Source organism: Ptychodera flava, chromosome 21 (genome assembly GCF_041260155.1).
Source record: "Ptychodera flava strain L36383 chromosome 21, AS_Pfla_20210202, whole genome shotgun sequence".
Taxonomy (NCBI): Eukaryota; Metazoa; Hemichordata; class Enteropneusta; family Ptychoderidae; genus Ptychodera; species Ptychodera flava.
In genome coordinates, this window is record NC_091948.1 from 6,086,584 (window position 1) to 6,108,354 (window position 21,771).

General features: G+C 37.4%; 2 protein-coding genes across 2 annotated transcripts; one reads left to right on the top strand and one right to left on the bottom strand.

The window, feature by feature from the left end:
• The first annotated feature begins 136 nt into the window (after positions 1 to 136).
• LOC139121224 (TM2 domain-containing protein 3-like) lies at positions 137 to 6,432 on the top strand. Its single transcript, XM_070685930.1, has 5 exons — positions 137 to 327; positions 2,318 to 2,598; positions 3,236 to 3,395; positions 3,865 to 3,940; positions 4,930 to 6,432. The coding sequence occupies exons 1-5, from the start codon at positions 213 to 215 to the stop codon at positions 5,096 to 5,098; spliced, it is 801 nt and encodes a 266-aa protein (XP_070542031.1). The 5' UTR covers positions 137 to 212; the 3' UTR covers positions 5,099 to 6,432.
• LOC139121223 (tripartite motif-containing protein 2-like) lies at positions 6,362 to 21,684 on the bottom strand. The gene is made up of 2 exons (XM_070685929.1): positions 21,530 to 21,684; positions 6,362 to 12,106 (listed from the first exon to the last, which is right to left on the bottom strand). Exon 2 carries the CDS (start codon positions 12,086 to 12,088, stop codon positions 10,085 to 10,087), a length of 2,004 nt encoding a protein of 667 aa, XP_070542030.1. The 5' UTR covers positions 12,089 to 12,106; positions 21,530 to 21,684; the 3' UTR covers positions 6,362 to 10,084.
• Between the last annotated feature and the right edge of the window lie 87 nt (positions 21,685 to 21,771).

Below are 21,771 nucleotides of genomic sequence, written 5' to 3' on the forward strand. Positions count from 1 at the left end.
CATCTCTCGAAAGTCGTATATACTTATATTTGCTTAATACATATAATTAGATCAAAATGTGACCAGAATATAATTCATATGATCATATTATAGGTCACTTTGTATAAGATATTATAATCCGAGTCGGAACTTTAATATGAGCTCAATAGTATGTTCCACTTCCGGGTTTACGTTCACTACGGTTCAGACCATAGCAGGCTGCACAGAAGAGGATGGCAGCGGAAAGGGTTCCGCGGGACAGACGTAAACACCACTGTGTTATTCGCTCCTCTCTCCTCTTGTTTGTACTCCTGTGTGACACTAGGCCTATTGTCTGTAGTGTCAACAGTAAGTGTGATAAATTACATTGCATGCAACATTTAGGTTCAAAATACCGCCAATGGCATAGCTTTACTCATTGTTAACAGCATTGCGACTGTCAACAACAGGCGCTCAGCTAGGGCCAGGGTTGTTCGCCCGGGGGGGGGGGGTCGGCTCTCGTGCTCTATACATCCAACTGACCCCATAATTGCCAACAGATGTACATAGCACGAGCGGCTGTAGTCAATAATCTGCCAGAGAAGTCTGATTTCCATGCCATGGCATTACTGCTAAATAAGGTCACTCAGTAGCTGCAAAATTGTAGCTCTACGGTGAGGCGGTCGGTGAGTTTGGGTTTTTGCGACCTCGCTCACCAGTAGAGCTACAATGCCGAAGGCCCTGTAGCATACAAAATAAGCGCGCCACACATGGCGCGGCATTTTCATGTAAAATCCCACATATTTACTGCATTTGGTCGTACCGATTTATCACTACTGAAGACTAAACACTATACTACACTAACCTTGTCGTTTATGGGGTTTGGTATAAGCACAGACACGTCGATTGCGTTCCATAAACATTGAGCGTTTTTCTGGGAGCTGCCATTACCGGAAGTTGGAAATGGAGGCTCCAAGAAATGTTTTTGAAACGCGATCGACGTATTTGAACAAATACCAAACCCCATACACGACAAGTTTAGTGTAGTATAGTGTTTAATCTTCAGTAGTGATAATTGACCAAATGCAGTAAATATATGGGATTTTACATCAAAATGCCGTGCCATGTGCAGCGTGCTTATTTTGTATGCTTCAGGGCCTTCGGCATTGTAGCTCTACTGGTGAGCGAGGTCGCAAAAACCCAAACTCACCGACCGCCTCACCGTAGAGCTCCAATTTTGCAGCTAGGTCACTCAGTAGCAGCTCAATTTAGCCTAGACCCTATTCGTCGCTTTCGGAGGCCGAAAGCGACGAATAGGGTCTAGGCTATGCGCAGTTTGACTTAGCTTGGTTTCTGTGGTAATTTTGAACAAAGTTCCATGAGAGTTAAATCCCAATGTAGCTGCAAAATTGTAGCGCTACGGTGAGGCGGTCAGTGATTTTTGGTATTACGACTTCGCTCACCAGTAGTGCTACAATGCCGATGGTAATCCCATGGGATTCCTTTGAGATATTCAGATATTTTGTGGGATATGATCATAGAGGAGGAGAAAGAACTACTTGATATCATGTGAGGATGGACCTTGTCAGATTGTTAGTAAGAACAATTTTATTGAGGATCTCTGAGAAGGTTTTCAGTTGTTTTACAATAAACAGTGCCCATACAAATTACAACTATGTGTGGTTATCTTCCCAAGTTCCTGGAAACTGAGTGCAGTTCCTTGCATTTTCTTTTAGGAAAACCCACAGCTTTAAACTGTTCAAAATATCTTGCAGAGATATACATTGCTTCCTCTGACACAGCTTGAAGATGATTCAAATATGTGAAGGCAACTGTATTGTTTGTATAGAATAAACCATAGACAGCGGAACATAAACTAAATTGTACACAATCTTAGCCGCTACCAACAGAATAAGTAATAATATGTCACGTCAGGCGATACGTGGTACCAATATCCAAGTGCATTCTTTGTGATATTTTTATAATTACCTCATCATTATACATCTTACATACGTGGCTGAGGTGTCAAATTGGCAGAGTATTGTGCGGTTTCAACACTTTTTCATCGGATTTATAGTGCAAGTATGGAACACTATCATGGACGCACTTTTGGATAGCCTATAAACGAGTACAGAGCACAAGACATATTCTGGCAATCGTCCAATGGATCACTTGAAACTGTTCAATAGTGAACACACAGAAGCAGCTACAGAAGCAGCTGCAGAATGCACTACACATAGAGGGGGTGACTGGAAATGGTAAATGTTATGGAACAGGCGTTACACATACAACTGTTTTAGACCACGCAAACTTGTTCACAATAGTAGATGTATAATAATCTTTTTTATTGTTCCTCCAGAAAATGAAGAAGGGGAGGTTGCTTTACCAAGAGTTGAAAGAAATGCGTATGCCACAACACAAGATCTAACAGAGAACAGTAGTGAATCTGGGACACGACCCCCAGGGCCACCAACATCGCAGACACCCAAGCCAACTTATGGATACATTGAGAAGTGTCCAAGTTTAACAGAATGTTCAGTATTAGGTGGCGATTGCATAGATTGTAATTTCACCATGTCATGTATATATGGAAAAGATACAACAGTTATGTGCACGCCAAAGCCTGGGATAGAGTGCACAGTAAGACGTATTTTTACTTCATGTTGTACTCCTGTCCCCTTCTTTCTTACAAATGTAAGAGAGCCTGAAAAATTGAAATTACATCTACATCATGGCTTTGAGATACTTCTTTCCATACATTCCTTCGTTGTGGTAAACAGAACCCAGAACAAACTAAAAGGCCACTGGGAACCAAAGTAACTGAGAGCACAGTGTTTTTAGCCATAACTACACACGTTTCATTGGAAAAACGGTGGAGTCAAATTTTTGTAACCAATCAGTTTAATCAACACCTTCCCTCTCACCAGTATAACAAAGAGTTTCATGCTGAGTCAGTCAATATGCTTAATCAAGCCTTCTCAGTAAAGATGGTTGTAAGATGAAAGGGACTTCTCAATATCTTGTCTCTTATTCCAGATGCTTAACAAACAGTTTAGCCATAGGATTATTTCCCATTTAAAGACATGGACAAGTACACCACATGTTCATCAAAAAGTGAAGTACAATGAAGATTCGTCAGTATACCAACATTCTGAATTGTTCCTCTTTTCAGAGAAGTTTCTATTACTTTCATGGATATTTCAATAATCTTGAGTATTTCAACTTGAATATGGTAAGATATTCACATATTTTGATGGGTTCCCATTGCATATTTCAGGGAGACCAAGAATTTGAAAAAATATTCAAGTGCAGGTACTGCTACCAAACTGAATCATGGGAACATGACTGCACCCCAGCCAAAGACTGCAAGGTCAATGCCAGCCCAAGACACACTGTCACAGTCAATTGTACTGTCCTCCCAGAAATTATTTGTATGGGTAAGTTAAAACATAAGGGCAGTTATTTTCTTGGAACTTAAACCTTCCATAGAATGCTGTGTTTGGGAATGGACCATTATCATATCTCTACCTGATCAGAATGACAAGAAGCAAATTTTAAAAAATGTGATATATATTTTCTGCATGCATACTTTTTTCTGACTCAACACATTATGTTCAGTCATCAGTTATGTAAATTTTATGCAAAAGTAACAAGTCTGCAATTTTTTTTTAAACAAATAGGCTGTGTCGTGTACATGGCAGTTGCCCATATTTGTCTCTGTCTGGCTGTAATCTGTCTAACCTGAACAAGAGATGCAATCCCTTTTTGTGCCAACTATCTTCGCATATTTAGTACTACCATATGTATCATTCTGCATTGTAACATACCGCTGTCAAAGCAATCAGAGGCTCCCTGCAACATTTCATGGAAACAATGAATTAATTGATTTATATATTCATGTTGCAGGAAGAAGAACATTTTTCAAGAGAAATCCCTGTAACTGGACTTCTGGGTATAGATACACCAAAGCATTAATTTTAAGGTACAGGCAAAAGTTCACTTGACAAGTCGTGAAAATTCACAGCAAGTTGTAAAACACCTGTTTCCTTGAAACAAGGTGTCGTTATGTATCAGGTGTAACGCGTTTCATGAAAGAAATGTTCAAAATTGATTTCAAAAGTATCACTGGCTCGATTTACTGCACGTGGTATATTGACATGTTAGGAGTTTTATGTGTGTCACTTAAATCACAGTGTTCATGTAGTTTTAAACCCTTTCATCACTATGGTTTGGTCCAAACCCATTGTTCTCACTGGTGATTGTGGACCTGTTTACACAGAATTAGGGTCAACAGGTCAAAGGTTATGAAGTCTCTGTGCAATATTCACTCTTTGATTGAAGCTTTCTAGAAAGTTCTGTTCACAATTGATGAGTGGGGAAGTGAGTGGTGCATGATTGGTCAACAGGAATGTAACCATAGACCCTATGGTCTATGATGTAACAGATAAGTGACTGAAAATATGAAATTGTAACAATTGCAGTAGTATTCACATGTTCAGGATAAATTTGATGCATCAAGACAAGGTGGCTCTAAAACAACCATGTGAGGGTTCTGTGGAGATGCATTATATCACTGCCTGTAAAACCGTTGTGTAGGAAAAGAGTACACTTGATGAATGGATGAAACTACTAATTCAATGAATTGACATCACCAACGTGTTTTAACACTACAGTGTATCTAAATTGGCTGAGTGGAAGAAATTGGTGTTTAATTGAGTTTACAAGAAGCTGTGATGATACAATGGTGCTGCCTAAATTGGTGAACAAATCATGCAAACATGAAGTGCAATATTTACTGTATGTACTGAAGTATCACACAATACTTGCAAAGTTTCACTGACCATTCATTCTGAAAGCTTGTAAAACAAACTTGCATTACTGGTAGTATGCTATTCTCAGTCTGATTTCTTTTTGCCAATATTGAACTTGTACAGTGTTTTAGGGTGTAATTGTGATTTTCTTGCTTTGCAGCATCACCCTTGGTGGTTTTGGAGTGGACAGATTCTACCTGGGTTACTGGAGAGAGGGTCTCGGTAAACTATTCAGTTTCGGGGGCCTTGGTGTATGGACCATAGTAGATGCCATCTTGGTTGGCATCGGCTACATAACACCCGCTGATGGATCTCTCTATATATTTTGAATTCACAAACTTTCCAAGATGATTGCTTATGTTGATACTGTGATCCAGGGAAGCTGATCTTCTCTTCATGTGACCTTACGGATTGGAAGAGAAACTTCCCAAGGAAGACTTTTGTGCTTTATTGTGTTACCAGTAGATGTCATTCACTGGCAGAGCATAATTGAGCTTCTTTGTTTCAAAACGGAACTGTACAAAGCTGGAATGGAGAGATAAATGGGAAAGACTTCATTGAAGCAACTCCACTTTAAATCGAGATTCAAATTTGTTCTATTGTGGCCATAGCTGGTTATTGTAGCAAACAAATGATGAAATCATTTGTGTAATAAGAGTTTCAAAGCAAAGACAGAAGTCACTCAAAACAAGTTTATTTACATATACAGTAAAATACATGGGCTTCATAAAGTCTTGCTAATTTCGTTTCACAGAACAGTTACTATGTCAATTTGCTTCAAGAGCCATATTTTTTTAAAAATTTGTTGACTCTTACAAAAGATGTTTGATCTTGATGTTGGGTTTTACAAGGTAATATTTCCATCACTTACTGATAGGCCGGCAATGATAAGGGGTCAACCAGTTGATATTGAGAGAGGGGGCTTTAAGATAATCTTTTTCAGTGTGTTTGCTTTTTGTCATTAGCTCTCAGTTGCCATATGTAAGTATGGCAAAAGAAGCAATAGTGACAGTAGCTGTCTAGTGTCCATAGTCTGTCTGTCTGTCTCTGTCAGATGTGGCTTGAGTTCACCCAGAGGAATCCACCATGAATCCGTCACCAAATCTTCATAACACTCCCCCCCCCCCCACCTAATATCAAGTGGTCCACTCCTAATGCATATCGAGGTCATGGAAAGTCAAGGAATAGGAAATTATCTATTTTGCCTCTACACTCTGTAGTTTCTACAACAAACAAAAGCACTATTTACAATTTTCTCTTCTAACCTTGCAAATGAAAATTGCAGAGAAACTGTAAGCATATATGCCAGGCATGGAACAAATAAAGACGCAATCAGATTCAGATTGTCACAGTGAAAGTGATTCCAACTGATGTGTTGAAAGTTTTCCTGTATCTAAAAGTGACGAAGTATAAGAATTTTTTCAAAAGAGCCTTTATAGGACAGGAGAAAGGCACTCTAAAATTGACGGAATTCTATATTAACTTCAACCTGATGCTGATAATGACTTTCAACAGTCATCCATATGCAATTGTCCTAGGCAGTTTGAGGTGAATGCATATTGAATAATTAGACCAAGTATTTCAAGCAGCTGTTGTGTATTCACATTTATTTATCTTGCTCTTTCAAACAAAAGTGAATAATAAAAGTTATTACAACACCTGATATTGACTCACAAAGTGTACTGCGAAAACTTTGTAGAAAACATCTACCGAAATGGTTTTCTCATCATCAGTCACACTACACGCATAATCTAAAGTGATTTATCTATCAGTATCAAAATATTCAACAAGACTCTCAAACTCTTAAAAAAGTAGACTCCTGCTTCATTTTGATTATACAAGTCTTCATCTTTGCATTATATTTCAGTGTTTGTAAAACGCACTGAATAAGTGTACATCCTACTTGCATTGTTCATCAACAGTGTTTGTGCCACGCAATGGTGACAATCGAGTTACAAAGTAGTTTCACTCGGAAGATAAAGAAACCAACAGAACTTGTGATATGAAACGGTGACACAGTAAAAATATTCCCATTAGGCCTTCTGGAGCTCGCCCATTAGGCCTTCTGGAGCTCGAGGCTGTATTAATAATCTAAGAAAAAGTCAAGTGAAAATCTACACCAGCTCTTTAATTCTATGGTAATGTACTTGGAGCTATATCACACAACTTTTCCAATGTTGTATTATGGAGCGTTTAGGAAATGGTAAACTTGAAAAACCTAGCAAATGTGGATGGTTCTACTTGGCAATTTCTGGAACAATTTGTAAAAATATTAACTGAGAAATGAAGAACTATGTCTTTGTACAGGTGGCATGTTAAAGGGGAAGTTCACCAAGGCTGATTTTTACATATGTGGTAGCTTTTGGGTCACTTATTCCAGAAAAGCCATTTTCGCCACTTATTACTTGCACGATTTTTTACAAAAATGAATAAAAATAGTGGGGGAAGTCATTTTAGGGCTTGATCAACTCACTGTATTTTGAATCACTGAAAAAAAGAACCAAGCTTGGCGCTTTCATCACATGATATGGCAGGGACAATCTCCCAATGGGTGTGGCATTGTCCACTCACTCACGTTCACACCAGGCTGTGCACATTAGTTATGGTGAACTTCCCCTTTAAAAGATTTTGCACTTATTCATGATATAAGCTATTCTGGCAGGATCTAGTATTTCTATATTTCAAACATACAACATCTACTACCCATTTTCTTTGATACTGATTTTGTATATCAGGAATTTTTAAAAACAATAGTTCTTTTCTTATAATTACAATTTTTTCTCATAATTACATATACAGCATACATTAAAATTCCATACATGATTTAGAAAAACAAAGTGCATTTTATGCATTCTTAGTTTGGACAATCTGCTGACACTCCTTCCAACCGAGATTCATTTGTGCACCACAAGAATCAAGAAAATTTCAGTTTTCATGTACAACCTGATGGAATGCTTCATGTTAAGTTTTTAAACACAGGTCCCAACTTGTTGAATAACTTTACATTATTAATAAAATAATGGGGAATGATGGGGCTGGTAAAATCCATGAGTTGAAATATGTTTCCAGTAAAATCCAACACAGTTTATTATGGAAACTGTTGAAAATTATATTAAGGAAAAACATCATACCTATGTACTATCTGATTTCAAGGAACATCCAGCTGCCCGGACAAGAGACCTGGGCAAGTGAAGATGAGCCTAGACTAGGATTCATTTCCCAACAATAACATTGCAGTTGTACATGGTATGTGATGTTTGGAATGCTTATACTTGGTATTTCAAAATACTTGGGGTGAGAAACAGCAAGAAAGTACTTGTTTTCTGAAACAAAAATAATGAAAATATTATCAAAAGTTCAAACTATTGCCCCTGTAAACTTCACACAACACTGTCGTAAAAATTAAAAAAATCATCAGTTGAGTTTACCTGCAGAGCAGACTTCTGTATGAAGTCAAACAAAAGTATACATAAAACAAACTTCAAGTAAAATAGGACTCTTATATGCTTAAAATAAGTTAACCTTGGCTATTACCCATTATTTTAATATGACAAATTTCTCTTTGTGTTCCTGATATGCTGAATTTCATACACCATATCAGACATGAAGTTCTTTTTCACGTTTACAAAGCGGACAACAACAGATCAAATCTACTAGCTTGACCATCGTCCAGTTCATTGTAAAACATCCTTGGCTTTGACAGATTTGATTTAATTTAACACACTATGAAAGGCTTGGCCAGGTCCTATATCATCCAAAAATGGGGTGTCTCACTGCTACGATTATAGCAGCAACAAAGAAATTAGACTGAAAGATCCGTTGCTTGAGGGCGCCTTCACAAAGAAATGAGCAGTCACACGTGTGTGTGTGGGCAAACGTGCTGAAAGGTACTTGACTGAGCTAAAATTAAGTTTTCTTGTTTGTATGCTTTTTTCTCTATTTTGACTGCCAAGATGGAACAGTTCAGTGAGCTATTCTCATAAAAAAACGCAACTGACAAAACTGTACATATTGTTTGTACCCTAGCTTGAACACCTCTGTGGAGATGAGGTAAATGTAAATATTACATTTGGAGATTTTTTCATCAAATAAGTATGTTTGTTTACAACTGGTTTGCTTGTCACCATTGGAAATATGTAAAACTCAAGGTTACTGCACAAGAAACTTGGATCTTTATAGACGATTAAATTTGACTGATCTATGAGATACAAACAAATATTTCCATAGGACTACGTAAATGGATGCCACACATCCATGCTATAAATCTCCTTACTTCACAATGACGTACCGGCACATGTATAAGTAATAAAGCACCCCCAGTGATGGTATACCACAAGATTTTGACCATTTCACGACACATGCACGAGCGATAGCAAGTGCATAAATGAAGTGCACTGGTCAAAATTGAGTGGTATCCTGGTTGTGCTTTATTGCTATTACATCATAACAGTATATTAAAATTTTGGGATGAAACATTAGAAAAGGATTTTTGCTCTTGCCAAGAGTTCATGGTATATGCCACGGTTCTTTTCACGTCTCGACCAATCAAATCGCCGCATTTGCGCCATCAATACACTGGTATGATATAATACTTTTTATTTCAAGGAGAAGTTACTTTAAAGGGACAAAGTCGGCCATTTTTCATGAATGGTCATGACCATTAATTCATTTTCGCGATGGTTTCATGTATCGTGTCTAAAACCGGGGTCAAATATATGCATGGTTATCCATTCATTTGTTATCTTTCAACCTGTCAAACAGTATGAGTAGTATCTCATATCAAACAAAATTCATTAAAAACGGCTGACTTTGTCCCTTTAACAAAACACTGACTCAGTGGAAAACACAACTCATAATAGGTAGATATGCAATGTGAATGCTTGGAAGTAACAGCCAAACGTAAGGATTAGGCTCTGAACTCATTCAGCCCTGTCATTTGTACGTGTACATGTTTACTTTCAGTCAGTACTCAATACTGAACACAGTTGTATTCCAGTTACATGCTTTGATTGCCCCTTGTTCGCATCACAACTTCTAATCTTTGCAATGCTCTGCTTTATCCTTCATACTTTGGTGAGGTGAGAGAGCGAGGCTGAAAAAACATCACATAGTGGGATTTCACTGCATGGGTTTGCTGTGACAGGCTATGCTGAGTCCACTTGTTGAGGGTACAATAAAAGTGTCGTACTGCACAGCCAATGAGGGTCTGTAAGAGGGCCACATTGTACAGCCAATGAGAAGCAGTGAAAGAATCTTGGTTCCATCAAATGGTGGCAAGGAGGGTGTAGTGTTCTTCCACCAGAATACACTATCAGTTACTGAATACTCTCATAGACTAGGATGCGACTTTTTCCAGCATCAGACACCAGTATTCTTGTGACATCATCTGTTTCCATGACAACCAGTCCACAAGGATATTGCATCTCGTCTTCATCATCATCAACACGGCAAACGAAGGTACCATCTTGTTTAAACATTTGTACCTTGTGGTTGCTGGTTACGTAGATGTTATCTGATTTGTCAACAGCTACGCCCCTGGGAGTATCAAAATGAAATTCGCTCTCCCCAAACTTTGACAGGAAGTCGCCATTGGCATCTAGCACTTGGATCCGATTGTTGCCTGTATCACATACGATGAGATGGCCTTTGCTGTTCATTGCAAGGAACCACAGGTCTGAAAACCTGTGTCTGCCGCCCTCTATCGTCTTTACCAAGTCTCCGCTGCTTGAGAACACTTTGATATCTGTTGAATCAGTCACATAGAGGCATCCATTCTCATGGACGCAAATACCGCAAGGTTTAAACATGAGTCTGTCATGAAATGACGCGATGACTTCACCATACTGATGACAGATGTGGATGTATTTGTTCTGAGCATCTGTTATTGCAAATTTATCACCAAATATCATCGCAATATCGACAGGATCAAATTTGTGGTTCAGGTGACTAAGTTCAATGTGATTCCTGTACTCTCCACCTTCCTCCAGTATCTGAACCCTGCTGTTGAATCTATCTGCAATGACAAAAGTGCCCTCAGGAGTTACTGTAAGGCCATGGGGTGACTCCAATTTTCCCTCGGATTTCTCATCGCCTTCAATTACACTCACAAGTTCAAAACTTGGTATTCCTGAACTGGAGTAGTGCTTTCTTTTATCTTTAGGCTTTGAAGGAAGAAACGACAACATCTTTGTCTTGCGAAGACTACCAACTGGCTCAACATGCAAGATCCGTTCTACACTGGAATTGGAAATGAATTCCAAACATACACCTGTCGTTCCAGTCACATCTAATTTTTCCTGCATCAACTCTGAAATTGTCTCATTGACAGGCCCTACCATTGACAGAAAGTCAACTTCATTTTCTTCTTTGAGAACTCGGATTGTGTAATCGATACATCTTGTAAAGTTTGCCAGGACCTTCTCTGAGTGTTCCAGACCATACTTAATCAAGTCTTTGTCATCTCTGTGTTTGCTGTCCAGTTCCTCCAATAGTTCAATTTCCTTATCCCGGATGACTTGGATCAGTTTTTTCACATGTGATTTAATAGTTTCTTCTGCAACCTCTCTGTCCTCATCAAGCTGTAAATCTAGGGATCGTAGTGTACTACGAAACTTTTCAACTACCGGTTTCTGCTTTTTCATCAGACTAACGCCTTCTTTCAGCTTAATACGACCTTTATCATTTGCTTTTTTTATTTCTATTACATCATGAGTGTGATCTCTCTTTCTAGTGGATTTTTTTTCATGGTTTTCCTCTTTGCAAATACGGCATATGACTTCCCTGCATGTGGTACAGAAATATTTCAACTGCTTCTTGGTATGCACCTTACAGAACTCAGTGTGTATCTGTTCTCGCGATGAGTGGAACTTGAAAAGTTTGCCGATGTCCTCCACGGCCACAGGTCGGTGGAATTTCATGGCAGGGTTCCTTTTGTGTTCTCGGTTGCAGGATCTGCACATGAATTTAGCACAGTCTTTGCAAAATTTCTCTGCCACACTGAGTTCTGAAGAGGAACAGCAACTGCAAGCTATCAATCCATCCTCGGTTAGACACTGTCCACTTTGAGACAAAATTTCAGCAAATTCAAGAAGATCGTTAGCTAAATTATTATCAGGAAGAGATGCGACTCCATCGCTGGGGATCTCATGTTGTCTTTTGCACTCACGGCATTTCAAAATACTACCGGTGCCATCCATTAGCTTTGAGAGGCAGTGCTGGCAGTAGCTGTGAGAACATGGCAGTCGTTTGGGACTCGTGAACATCTGTAGACATATTGGGCACAACAAGAACTTTGGTATACTATCACTAGATGATGCCATCTTGAAGTTTAGTGAAGTCTGCAATAATGATAGAGAGAAAATGGACATTGGTCAAATCATTTGACTTCTAAAACTCCACAAGGTTTAATCTTTCATGCATAATCCAATATTTTTGTTCCATTTGCAAATTGTGCGATGCAGTTTCCTGTCTACTCCCAAAATCATGCCAAAATGCCTTTTCAACTTGACAATACAGCTTAAAAATTTGTTTGTTAATGTTCAATATTATCATCGACAACTGAATTCTAGAGCAGAATTCAATCCTCAACAACAACAAATGCATGCTGTACACACAGTGAAGGAAACATGTTGACCACAATGCATTGCGTTGACAAGGCTGATACTAAATGCATTTCAACATTCTGTCGGAAGAAGAATATGATTATGAAATGCAGTGGTTTCCTGGAATAAAAACACTGAAGATGTTATCAAAAGTTATTGCAATCCCTTTCACAAGAGACAAACTCGGATACGACATATGTTTTACGTGTATAAAACGTGGTCACCCAGAAATGCCTCCACTGATAGATTCATACCACATGTTTATAATCTATCAGGTACAGTACTTTTACCAGTTATGCATTGAGTATGTATAGTGTCTGTCATAATTACTATCAAGGCCTATGTTTCTACCCGTAGTTTCATTTCAGTGGTCTTAGACAAACTGTTGTCAGAATCTCATTCTCATTCTTCATGCATATGCAAATTAAGTATAAACACTGAATCAAAATCTTTCATTTGCCACGTAGTTTAGTGCTCAAGTGGGAGCTCTAAAGGGAAAAACATACTGATTTTTCAAAGACCAAGCTGGGTTACTGCTAGTTTTAAACTCATAGAACAGAGTATGGAATCAGCCATCAACAACATACAAACTACAAAAAATTGTGTCCATGATTTCAATTTACATAAAACAGACCTTACAGACTCAGAGGCACTTGACACTTCACGTTGGAGAGGACTTCAGGCTGTCATGACATTCAACACAAATTCACAACAAAGCTCAAGATGCAGCAGCAGTTTGTGATGTTTTCCCCGGCGCTTACAGTATGTATAAACAACTGTAGAGTTCATTGGCTATACCATTTCAAATTAAACAAAATTAGAACAATACATGTATGTAAAATTATGGTAGTTGGAACAATAATTTAAATGATCACCTTGAATATTTTTGAGAAATGAAATCACAAAAAAACCAACCTCGGTTCTCCACTGTACTGAAAAGTCTGTATTAAATGATGTACGACCAACTGCAATTAAATTTACAGTTATAAGCCCCACGGTAATTTTGTTTATCGCATCAAAGTTTAATCAATGGGAAAAGGAAGAGAAAAGTAATAGAAACAAATGTCTGTTTATATGATTCATTCTGGTAACTTTCTGACTGTTGGTATGTGTGCCTCTACATGATAGGGGCTTTCCCTCCCACCTAAGGTCAAAGGTCAGTTCATCACAATACCTAAAAATAACACCTGACACGGTGAAGGGAAGCAACTGACAAAAGACCATTGGAAATGTGATGATATGTTAAACACTGAGACGCGTTCAACAGAGAAAGTAAAGAAAAAGGAACACAATTATGACAATTACGACACGCCGGGGAAAATGTCCTTAACTGAGTCAAATGTTTGAACAAAAATTCATGGAATGCCCCTTTGCTTAAGTTATAGAAGTGCAATACTTTATCGTGAAACCTGTAAACACAATAACTTGTCAGAGAATTCAACCTTTGGCTTCTTTTCCAGTGGGCAGCTGAATTAATGAATTCAGCCTCCCACCTTTGCAATTTATGGGTGAAGTATCATAAAGTTGGAAAGCTGGAAATCCCTGCACGTAATTTTAAACCTTTTATACTGTTAACAAAATTCACCTCTGGTACTGAAGTCAATTTGAAATTGTAACTCACTCATCAAAGCTATCATAAAATTTAAGATGACCAACACTTGAAATTCAAAATGGCTGCCACCCCTGCACTGATTCTATGGAGGAAAATTTAATTTTCAATTTTCAAAAAAATATGGCGGCGACACCTTTATTTACTCCAAGAGGTTCAGAATGAGTCCACATTATGAGGTACAGACCAGAAAAAATATTGTAAAATTTTGTGAGTTCTAACATCTGTCCACGAGGTACATTCTACCTATAGCTTTATGTGCAAAAAGCAGTGGAAATTATACAGTACAACAGTGATTGTACTTAGGGTTTTTGGGACTTGTACAGATGTCTAATTTTAAGTGTAAAAAAACAACTTGCTGTTCAACGTTGTCTACAACAATTCACATCTGGTAGGGATGTATTGGAATTTGATTAAAATTAAAAAAAATCTTAAGTATTATTTACTTTAATCCTGTAATAGCATTAATAAATTGCAATTCAATGTGACATTACTTGGTTTCCACATATGCCAAGAATTTGGATAAAACATGTTCACACAGGATATCCTTCAGTTATATCACGCCTCCATTGATACTAAAGGTTTTGAAAGCTATACTGAAAGAGTCATTGAGCCTTAAACATTTCCAATAACAAAAATTTGATTATTTTGTCATATATCTTGAAGAGAAACAGAAGTTGGGGCCATTTCCCGGGGCCATTTGTAGCCCGGAGCACTGCAGCAAACAAAGATTTTACATTCGACTTACTTTGAATAGCTGTGTGAGTCATTGAAATTACACCAGCCTCAGAAAAATCATAATTGTAATATTACCTACTGGTGTAGGTATGAAGTTTATTTTCACTTTGAACAAATACACATCATTCAATGAGGACCTGTGAATTCTGATTGTAGTTATTTACTAATCTTGAAATATAAACCAAAATTTTTCATGACATATGAACATAACGGTATGATCATATTGAAAGCCTGCTATGTGCACTTTTATCTTATGTTCTCAAATATGTAAATATGTTTGGTTTATTTCAATTTTAGTTTATTAAACCTTATTTAATGAGGGTAGCCTGGTATTAGCTTCAGAATGGCTTTAAGGTTTTCAGGATCACACTCACCATTAATAACAATGAGTTTAGCCAAAACAATTGCGGTGAAAAAGTTAAGTATGTGTGATTGAAAAACTGTGATAGCAGGCATTTGAATTTCATCATTAGACTTTGGTACATCCCCATAGATTGCAATATGGGTGGGTGGAACCATTTACAGGAAAATAGGGGTGGTAAGCATTAAAAGTCCTCCACACAAATTGCCCCAATTTTTTATCAGATCTATCTAACAGGAAATTTTTCATGATAAAAATTTCAATGGAGAAAAAAAAGATTTTCAAAGGGTTTTTATATAGGTTGCTCACTTAAAACCCTGTTTGCTGTATTTTTGCATTTTACTTACCATAAATATACTATCCCATCCACAGGGAGACATTTTTGATTCCTGTTATTAAACAATATTGTCATTGAAACTGTGTCTATTTCAATCCTTGGTGACAGATTTGGTCGAGTGAATGCAGGCACTTGTGCATATATTTGCAGTGGCAATATTTGTGTTGCAACTTGAAAATTGTTTAGTGGTGTGTTCATCACCAGTATTTGAAATATGTTCTGTGGTCACACTGTAAGCATTTTTACATACCATGGTAAGAATGTATTTGATTTCATTTCAAACCATCTTTATCAAAAAAAATGCATAAAAGAAACAGTTAATGGGGGCTTCAAAATTCAAATGTAACTGTGTGAACCAGGGATTGATTTTGAGGTGATTTTAAAGATTACAGCAGAACTTTGACTGTTTTGGTCTGAAACGTCTTCATTTCCAGTCAATAAAGATGGGAAAGATATTTACATACACAATCATTACTATCTTATTCTTGTATTGAGGGGGCGTTGCACCCAAAACAGCGTATTTTGCTAAAAATAACTTTTTTAGCGAATATGCATTCAATTTTAATTCATTTGTTGACCCAAGGTTAATATATTGGTTGGGTTCACCTTTTAGTCAGTCAAGCAGTCGTAAGTTGCGTGATAAAGAAGTGTTAATTTATGCAAATGTATGCAAATCACCCGATTTCCTCGGTTGTCTCTTCTTCAAATTTCAAGATTTCCAAAGAATTTAATCCACTCTGGCTGGGGCAAATTTTCTGAGTTTTTCACATTATGTTCTTTAATGCTATATAACAAAACAACTATTTTGTTTGGCAATAAAGTTCTTACATTTTGGATAAGAGGCATTTTAATTTTGCTAATCATGTTTTTGATCAAATTTTTTGAGTGTCAGTCTTCCAATGCAATTTTAGAATGAGGATAGCTGATGCAAAACAAAATAGTCATTTTTTCTACATACCGGTATACTCTTGTTTCAGTTGAAATATTACATTTCAGAAAATAGTATCAAGTTTTTGACTTAAATTAATTTTTATCATTGATACCAAAATTTAGGTTTTTTTACTTCAAATATACGCCCCTTCATCCTTTGAGTATTAAAACTATTGCTACAATACTAAACTTTAGATTCTCTGCTTTTTGAAAATGTATAGTATGAGGGGGTTTCCTTGTCATCTTAGATGAGCAATATTCCTTTAAAAAACAAGCGACCTAACGGCCGATAGAGCTCCGCTGTGTTTATGTAGAGAATAACTATTTTTGACACATGTTGATGAAGAAGATGGAAATCTTTGATAGCTCATTTCAGTGGCCAGAAAAAAGTGGCTAAAATAGTTGCAAAAATACATAATTGAAGATTTCATCATAATTTGAATATATCACATTGGATCATCCCTAAGAACATGTCAACCAAAGCGATCTGACAAGTAGTTTTTTGAGAATAAAATTTTCTGACCAAAAATGACAAAAATTGCCCCCAAAAATAAAAATTGCAGATTTCACCATAACTTCAATATATCATATATTAAAATAATCCCTTGGAACCTGTATACCAAATATCAAAGCTATCGCCTTGCAAGTTTTGAGAAACAAATTTTTTGACCAATAATGGCAAAAATTCCCCCAAAAATACAAAATTGTAGATTTCATCATAATTTCAAAATATCACATTTAGTTCATCTGTAGGAACCTGCATATCAAATTTCAAAGCTATCAGACCAGTAATTTTTGAGAAACACAATTTTTGACCAAAAATGGAAAAAATTGCCCCAAAAATACAAATTGCAGATTTCATCATTTTTTCAATAAATATAATTTAGATCATCTGTAGGAACCTGTATACTGAATTTCAAAGCTATCAGATGAGTAGTCTTGGAAATACACATTTTTTTGACCAAAAATGGCAAAAATTGCCCCAAAAATACAAAATTACAGATTTCAGCAGAAATTTAATATATATTACTTAATTCATCTGTAGGAACCTGTATACCAAATTTCAAAGCTATCAGACTAGCACTTTTTGAGAAACACCTTTTCTGATCAAAAATGGAAAAAATTGCCCCAAATATATACAAAATAGCAGATTTCATCATAATTTCATTAAATATCATTTATTTCATCTGTAGGAACCTGTATACCACATTTCAAAGCTATCAGATGTGTAGTTTTGGAAATACACATTTTTTGACCAAAAATGGCAAAAATTGCCCCAAAAATACAAAATTACAAAATTACAGATTTCATCAGAAATTCAATATATATTACTTTGTGTATCTATAGAAACCTGTATACCAAATTTCAAAGCTATCAGACCAGTACTTTTTGAGAAATACATTTTTTGATCAAAAATGGCAAAAATTGCCTTAAAAATGCAAATTTGCATATTTCTGCATAATTTGAACAAATCTGAAATAGATCATCCCTAGGGACCTATGTACCAAATATCAAAGCTATCTGACTGGTAGTTTTGAAGAAGAAGATTTTCAAAGATTTTTTTACCAAAAACGACAAAAATTGCCTTAAAAATACAAATATGCAAATTTCACCACGATTTGAACAAATCTAACTGAAGTCACCCTAAGTAAACTATATATCAAATTTCAAAGCAATCGGACAAGCGGTTTCAGAGAAGAAGATTTTTTTACCAAAAACAGCAAAAATTGCCCCAAAATACAAATATGCAAATTTCACCACGATTTGAACAAACTTAAGTGAGGTCACCCCAAGTGAACTGCATATAAAATTTCAAAGCAATCAGACTTGCGGTTTCAGAGGAGAAGGCAATTGTTGATGGATGATGACGGACGACGACGACGACGACGACGGACGACAACAGAAAAATCAACCTATTTGATAAGCTCTGCGTCGCTGACAGCGGAGCTAAAAAAACTGTGTTGGCTAACAGCGACAGTGATGACGGCATCAAAGGTGCGGGGAGGGTTGGGGGTTGGAATGTGGACAAATGTAAGGGGAGAACCATTTGATTTCTGGGGGGTAATGGAAGATTTTGAGAAAAAAAAATTTGTCACCAGGTGAGAGAGAAGAAAAAAAAAATTGATCCTGTCATGGCCTGAGAAAAAAAAAATTGTCATAACAGACAGAAGAGAAAAAAAATTGTCACAATGCACCAGAAATAAGCAAAATTTGGAAACCTTATTCTCATGTATTCTTTGCCGGCGCGCCGCCATAGAGCGGCGCAAATGTTTTACCACAAGCAATTCTTATGTTTCTTTTCCCAGCACTTATGATATAAGCATGCACTACATGGGTCTACTTTACACCTCAGTACACTCAATGTTTTCCTTCCATTTTCTGACCCAAGAAATCATATTTCAGGATTTCTGTTGCCATATCTCAATGGCATAGGCACTATCTAAAGGGGACTATTTGACTTCTGTAATTGTGAAAATTTAAAACACAAGACAGGAGTCAATAAACTAGTGTTAAAACCAATATTATTTTCTCAATATGAGTTTGTTAGAAAGATGTACCTTGACAATGAAAAATTGAGGAACAACAAATATGATGAAATACAATGTGTGAGCCTTGTTTTTCTGACCACAAACACCGGATCGCAAACATACCATATTCAGGCTTTTCATTAGAAGCTGGCAGCTGGAGAAATGACACAAGAAGGTCACAGATTTTCCGTTCCTGTATATTCATTTGTCTTCAGTCTCTGGCAAACAGAACTGTTTTTCACAAAATTGTATTGTCATTGTTTGGTTGTTGAATATTGTGACTCAAACACTGATCATGCAAAAAATGTAAAAAATATCAGTGTTCAATGTCATTTTCAAACAGTTTTACCGAGTGCAAAATAAACTGAAACTCCTCTCAGATTGCACCATTAAACACATCAATTTCTCAAAATTTCCAATACGAGAGGGGGAACCCCCTCTCGTTGCTCTCCCCCTTGGGGTATTCTAACAGTTTCACTTAGTAAACAAATTAAAAAAACTCTCAGATTGCACCAGACTGCACCATTGCACACATCAATATCTTAAACTTTCCATGCAAGATAGGGGAAAGCCCCTGTGACACTTTCCCCCTAAGCCTCTCTCATGTTCTCCCCCTGTACTTTCAAATTCTGCCCCGTCAGATATCCTAGTGAAAACCCTGTCATAATACCCATCCAAATTAAACAATATACTATATGGTTAGATACTGCGTGATCTTTTATATTTTATTTTATTGTGACTTTGAATTTCATTTTGATGTGTTCACCTTTTTTGAACCATCATGAGATAACTGATGATAGTCTAGCAGGGTACATCAAGATTTGAAAGGTCTTTACTGTTGCTGTAATTACATGTATTGGTATTTAACTTTTCTAAGTGGGGAATGGTCAAAATTTCAGAGTTAGAGAGGGAGGTTACTTAAATTCATCATGGTTGGTGAAGGGGGGAGGGTCACTCGAAATTTCGGAGTTTCAGGCCGTCAATAATGACGGCTCCCTTATATACAACACATTACAAACTTGATGACCAATAAAAAAAAAATTGCACTGCTACTCCATTTGGAAAAAAAAAATTGATGCAGGTCTGACAGTAGAAAAAAAAAATTGCTGTCACTCTGACAGGAAAAAAAAAATTGCTCCCATACCCTCTTCCTCCATACCCCCCCCCCCGAAATCAAATGGTTCTCCCTAACTATACCAAATCAGTCGGTCATGCAGTAGCAGTCAGGTAATTTGCTAACAAATCTGGTGAACTGAGAAGAATGTGAATTTTTCAGGTTAGTGCCTTCACGATTTTCCATTTCACGTTTACAGACTCCTAGATTTTCATACAGGATGCAGACTTTGCGTTGCCTTCATTGTCTGAGTGTCAGTACAGGGAACTAAGTAATCTGGGTGATTAATGTTGTTGCTGTTTATGTTGTTAAAGGGTGATACAATTTACGAACCCAAGTTTTTTCTTTTGGTTGATTCATTTGTGCTATTAACCTGATATGAATAATTGTAAAAGAAAAAAAATAATTATACAGCCGCCATTAGGCTCGAAGATGCCAAGAAGACATGTCGGTATTTGTTCTCTCCTATATACTCACACAGGGCCAGTGTCTATTCAGGAAAGATTGGACAGCAGCGCTATGTATATCTGGGAGGAAAGTATGGACACCGGGGCTTTAATAGTATCATGTTGTTGGCACCTCGTGACCAAAGCCTTGGGAGCTCTATAAATTTCTCATATAGTTATTTCGAAGGCAACAAAAATACTTGTGTTCTTCTATTATCCATTAACAACATAAAAATTAAAAATCCTGATTATTCCGTTCCCGGTGATAATCAGCGAATTATACGAGACTGCAAGAAACGTGGCGTAGAAAGTCCCTGCCAACGTAAGAGAAATTTATGACGTCATCCTTGTATTGTTCTAGTCGTGACCGTGGATTTGCTCAGTGACATACGTTGGGCATTGTACGGTAACCGGTGTATAGAGCGATAAAAAATTAATTGGATAAAATGTGTAAAGGGTGCGGGTGGACCGTTCGCCACGCCCGTTGGAGGCTCAAGCAGATTAGAATAGAAGAAAACAGACTGGGTCAGTAACCGATTGTCGCAAACAGCCCTGGAAAAAAGTAGAAGCCCTATGCCATGGCCATTAGATAGAGCACCTAAGATAAACCTGGATAGCGACCACATGGTCGAAGATAACTACCTGCTGAACTGTCATACACTGAATTTCAAAGGAAGACAGTCCATGAATTTGAAACTCTCAGAGTTAGCGTTACGAAGCTATTAAATTTATAAGCACGGTCCCATGTTGCTGCGGATCCGTAGCCCTACCACTCCCTTTGCTGGTTGTGCCCCACTCCCCAAACACAACCAGCAAAGGGAGTGGTACTGGTAGTAGGGCTACGGATCCGCAGCAAGGTCCCACGGTATTTATAAGCGCTGGTGTGATCGATCGCTTATTAAAGGATCATGGAGGTACCGTGCTGGAATCGAGTAGCCGGTTTCAGATTCTGCACACCAACAAAATTCTGGTTGGTGTCCACAGAAACTGATACCTATAAATGGTTGTATTCTCCTTTCAGCCATGCCTCAATGCAAACTCAATAGGTACAGGTATAGGCTGTGCTATGCGAAACGTAGACCCGTTATTAACTTACCGTCTATGAATTGATACACGCCAACTGTCCAGTCCACGGAGCACATACAAACAACTTCAAGTTCAAGTACCTGATCACAGAGATATAGATGAACCCGAGGCCGAGGATTGCGTGTTTACTTAAACTGTTCTTCTGGTGAAACGTTCTGGAGCCACATCAAATCTAACGGAAGGAGGAAGTTTCAGCTGTCTGAGTGCAGGACAGCGTTCAAACCACACGCGACGATGATAAGGGCATGACCT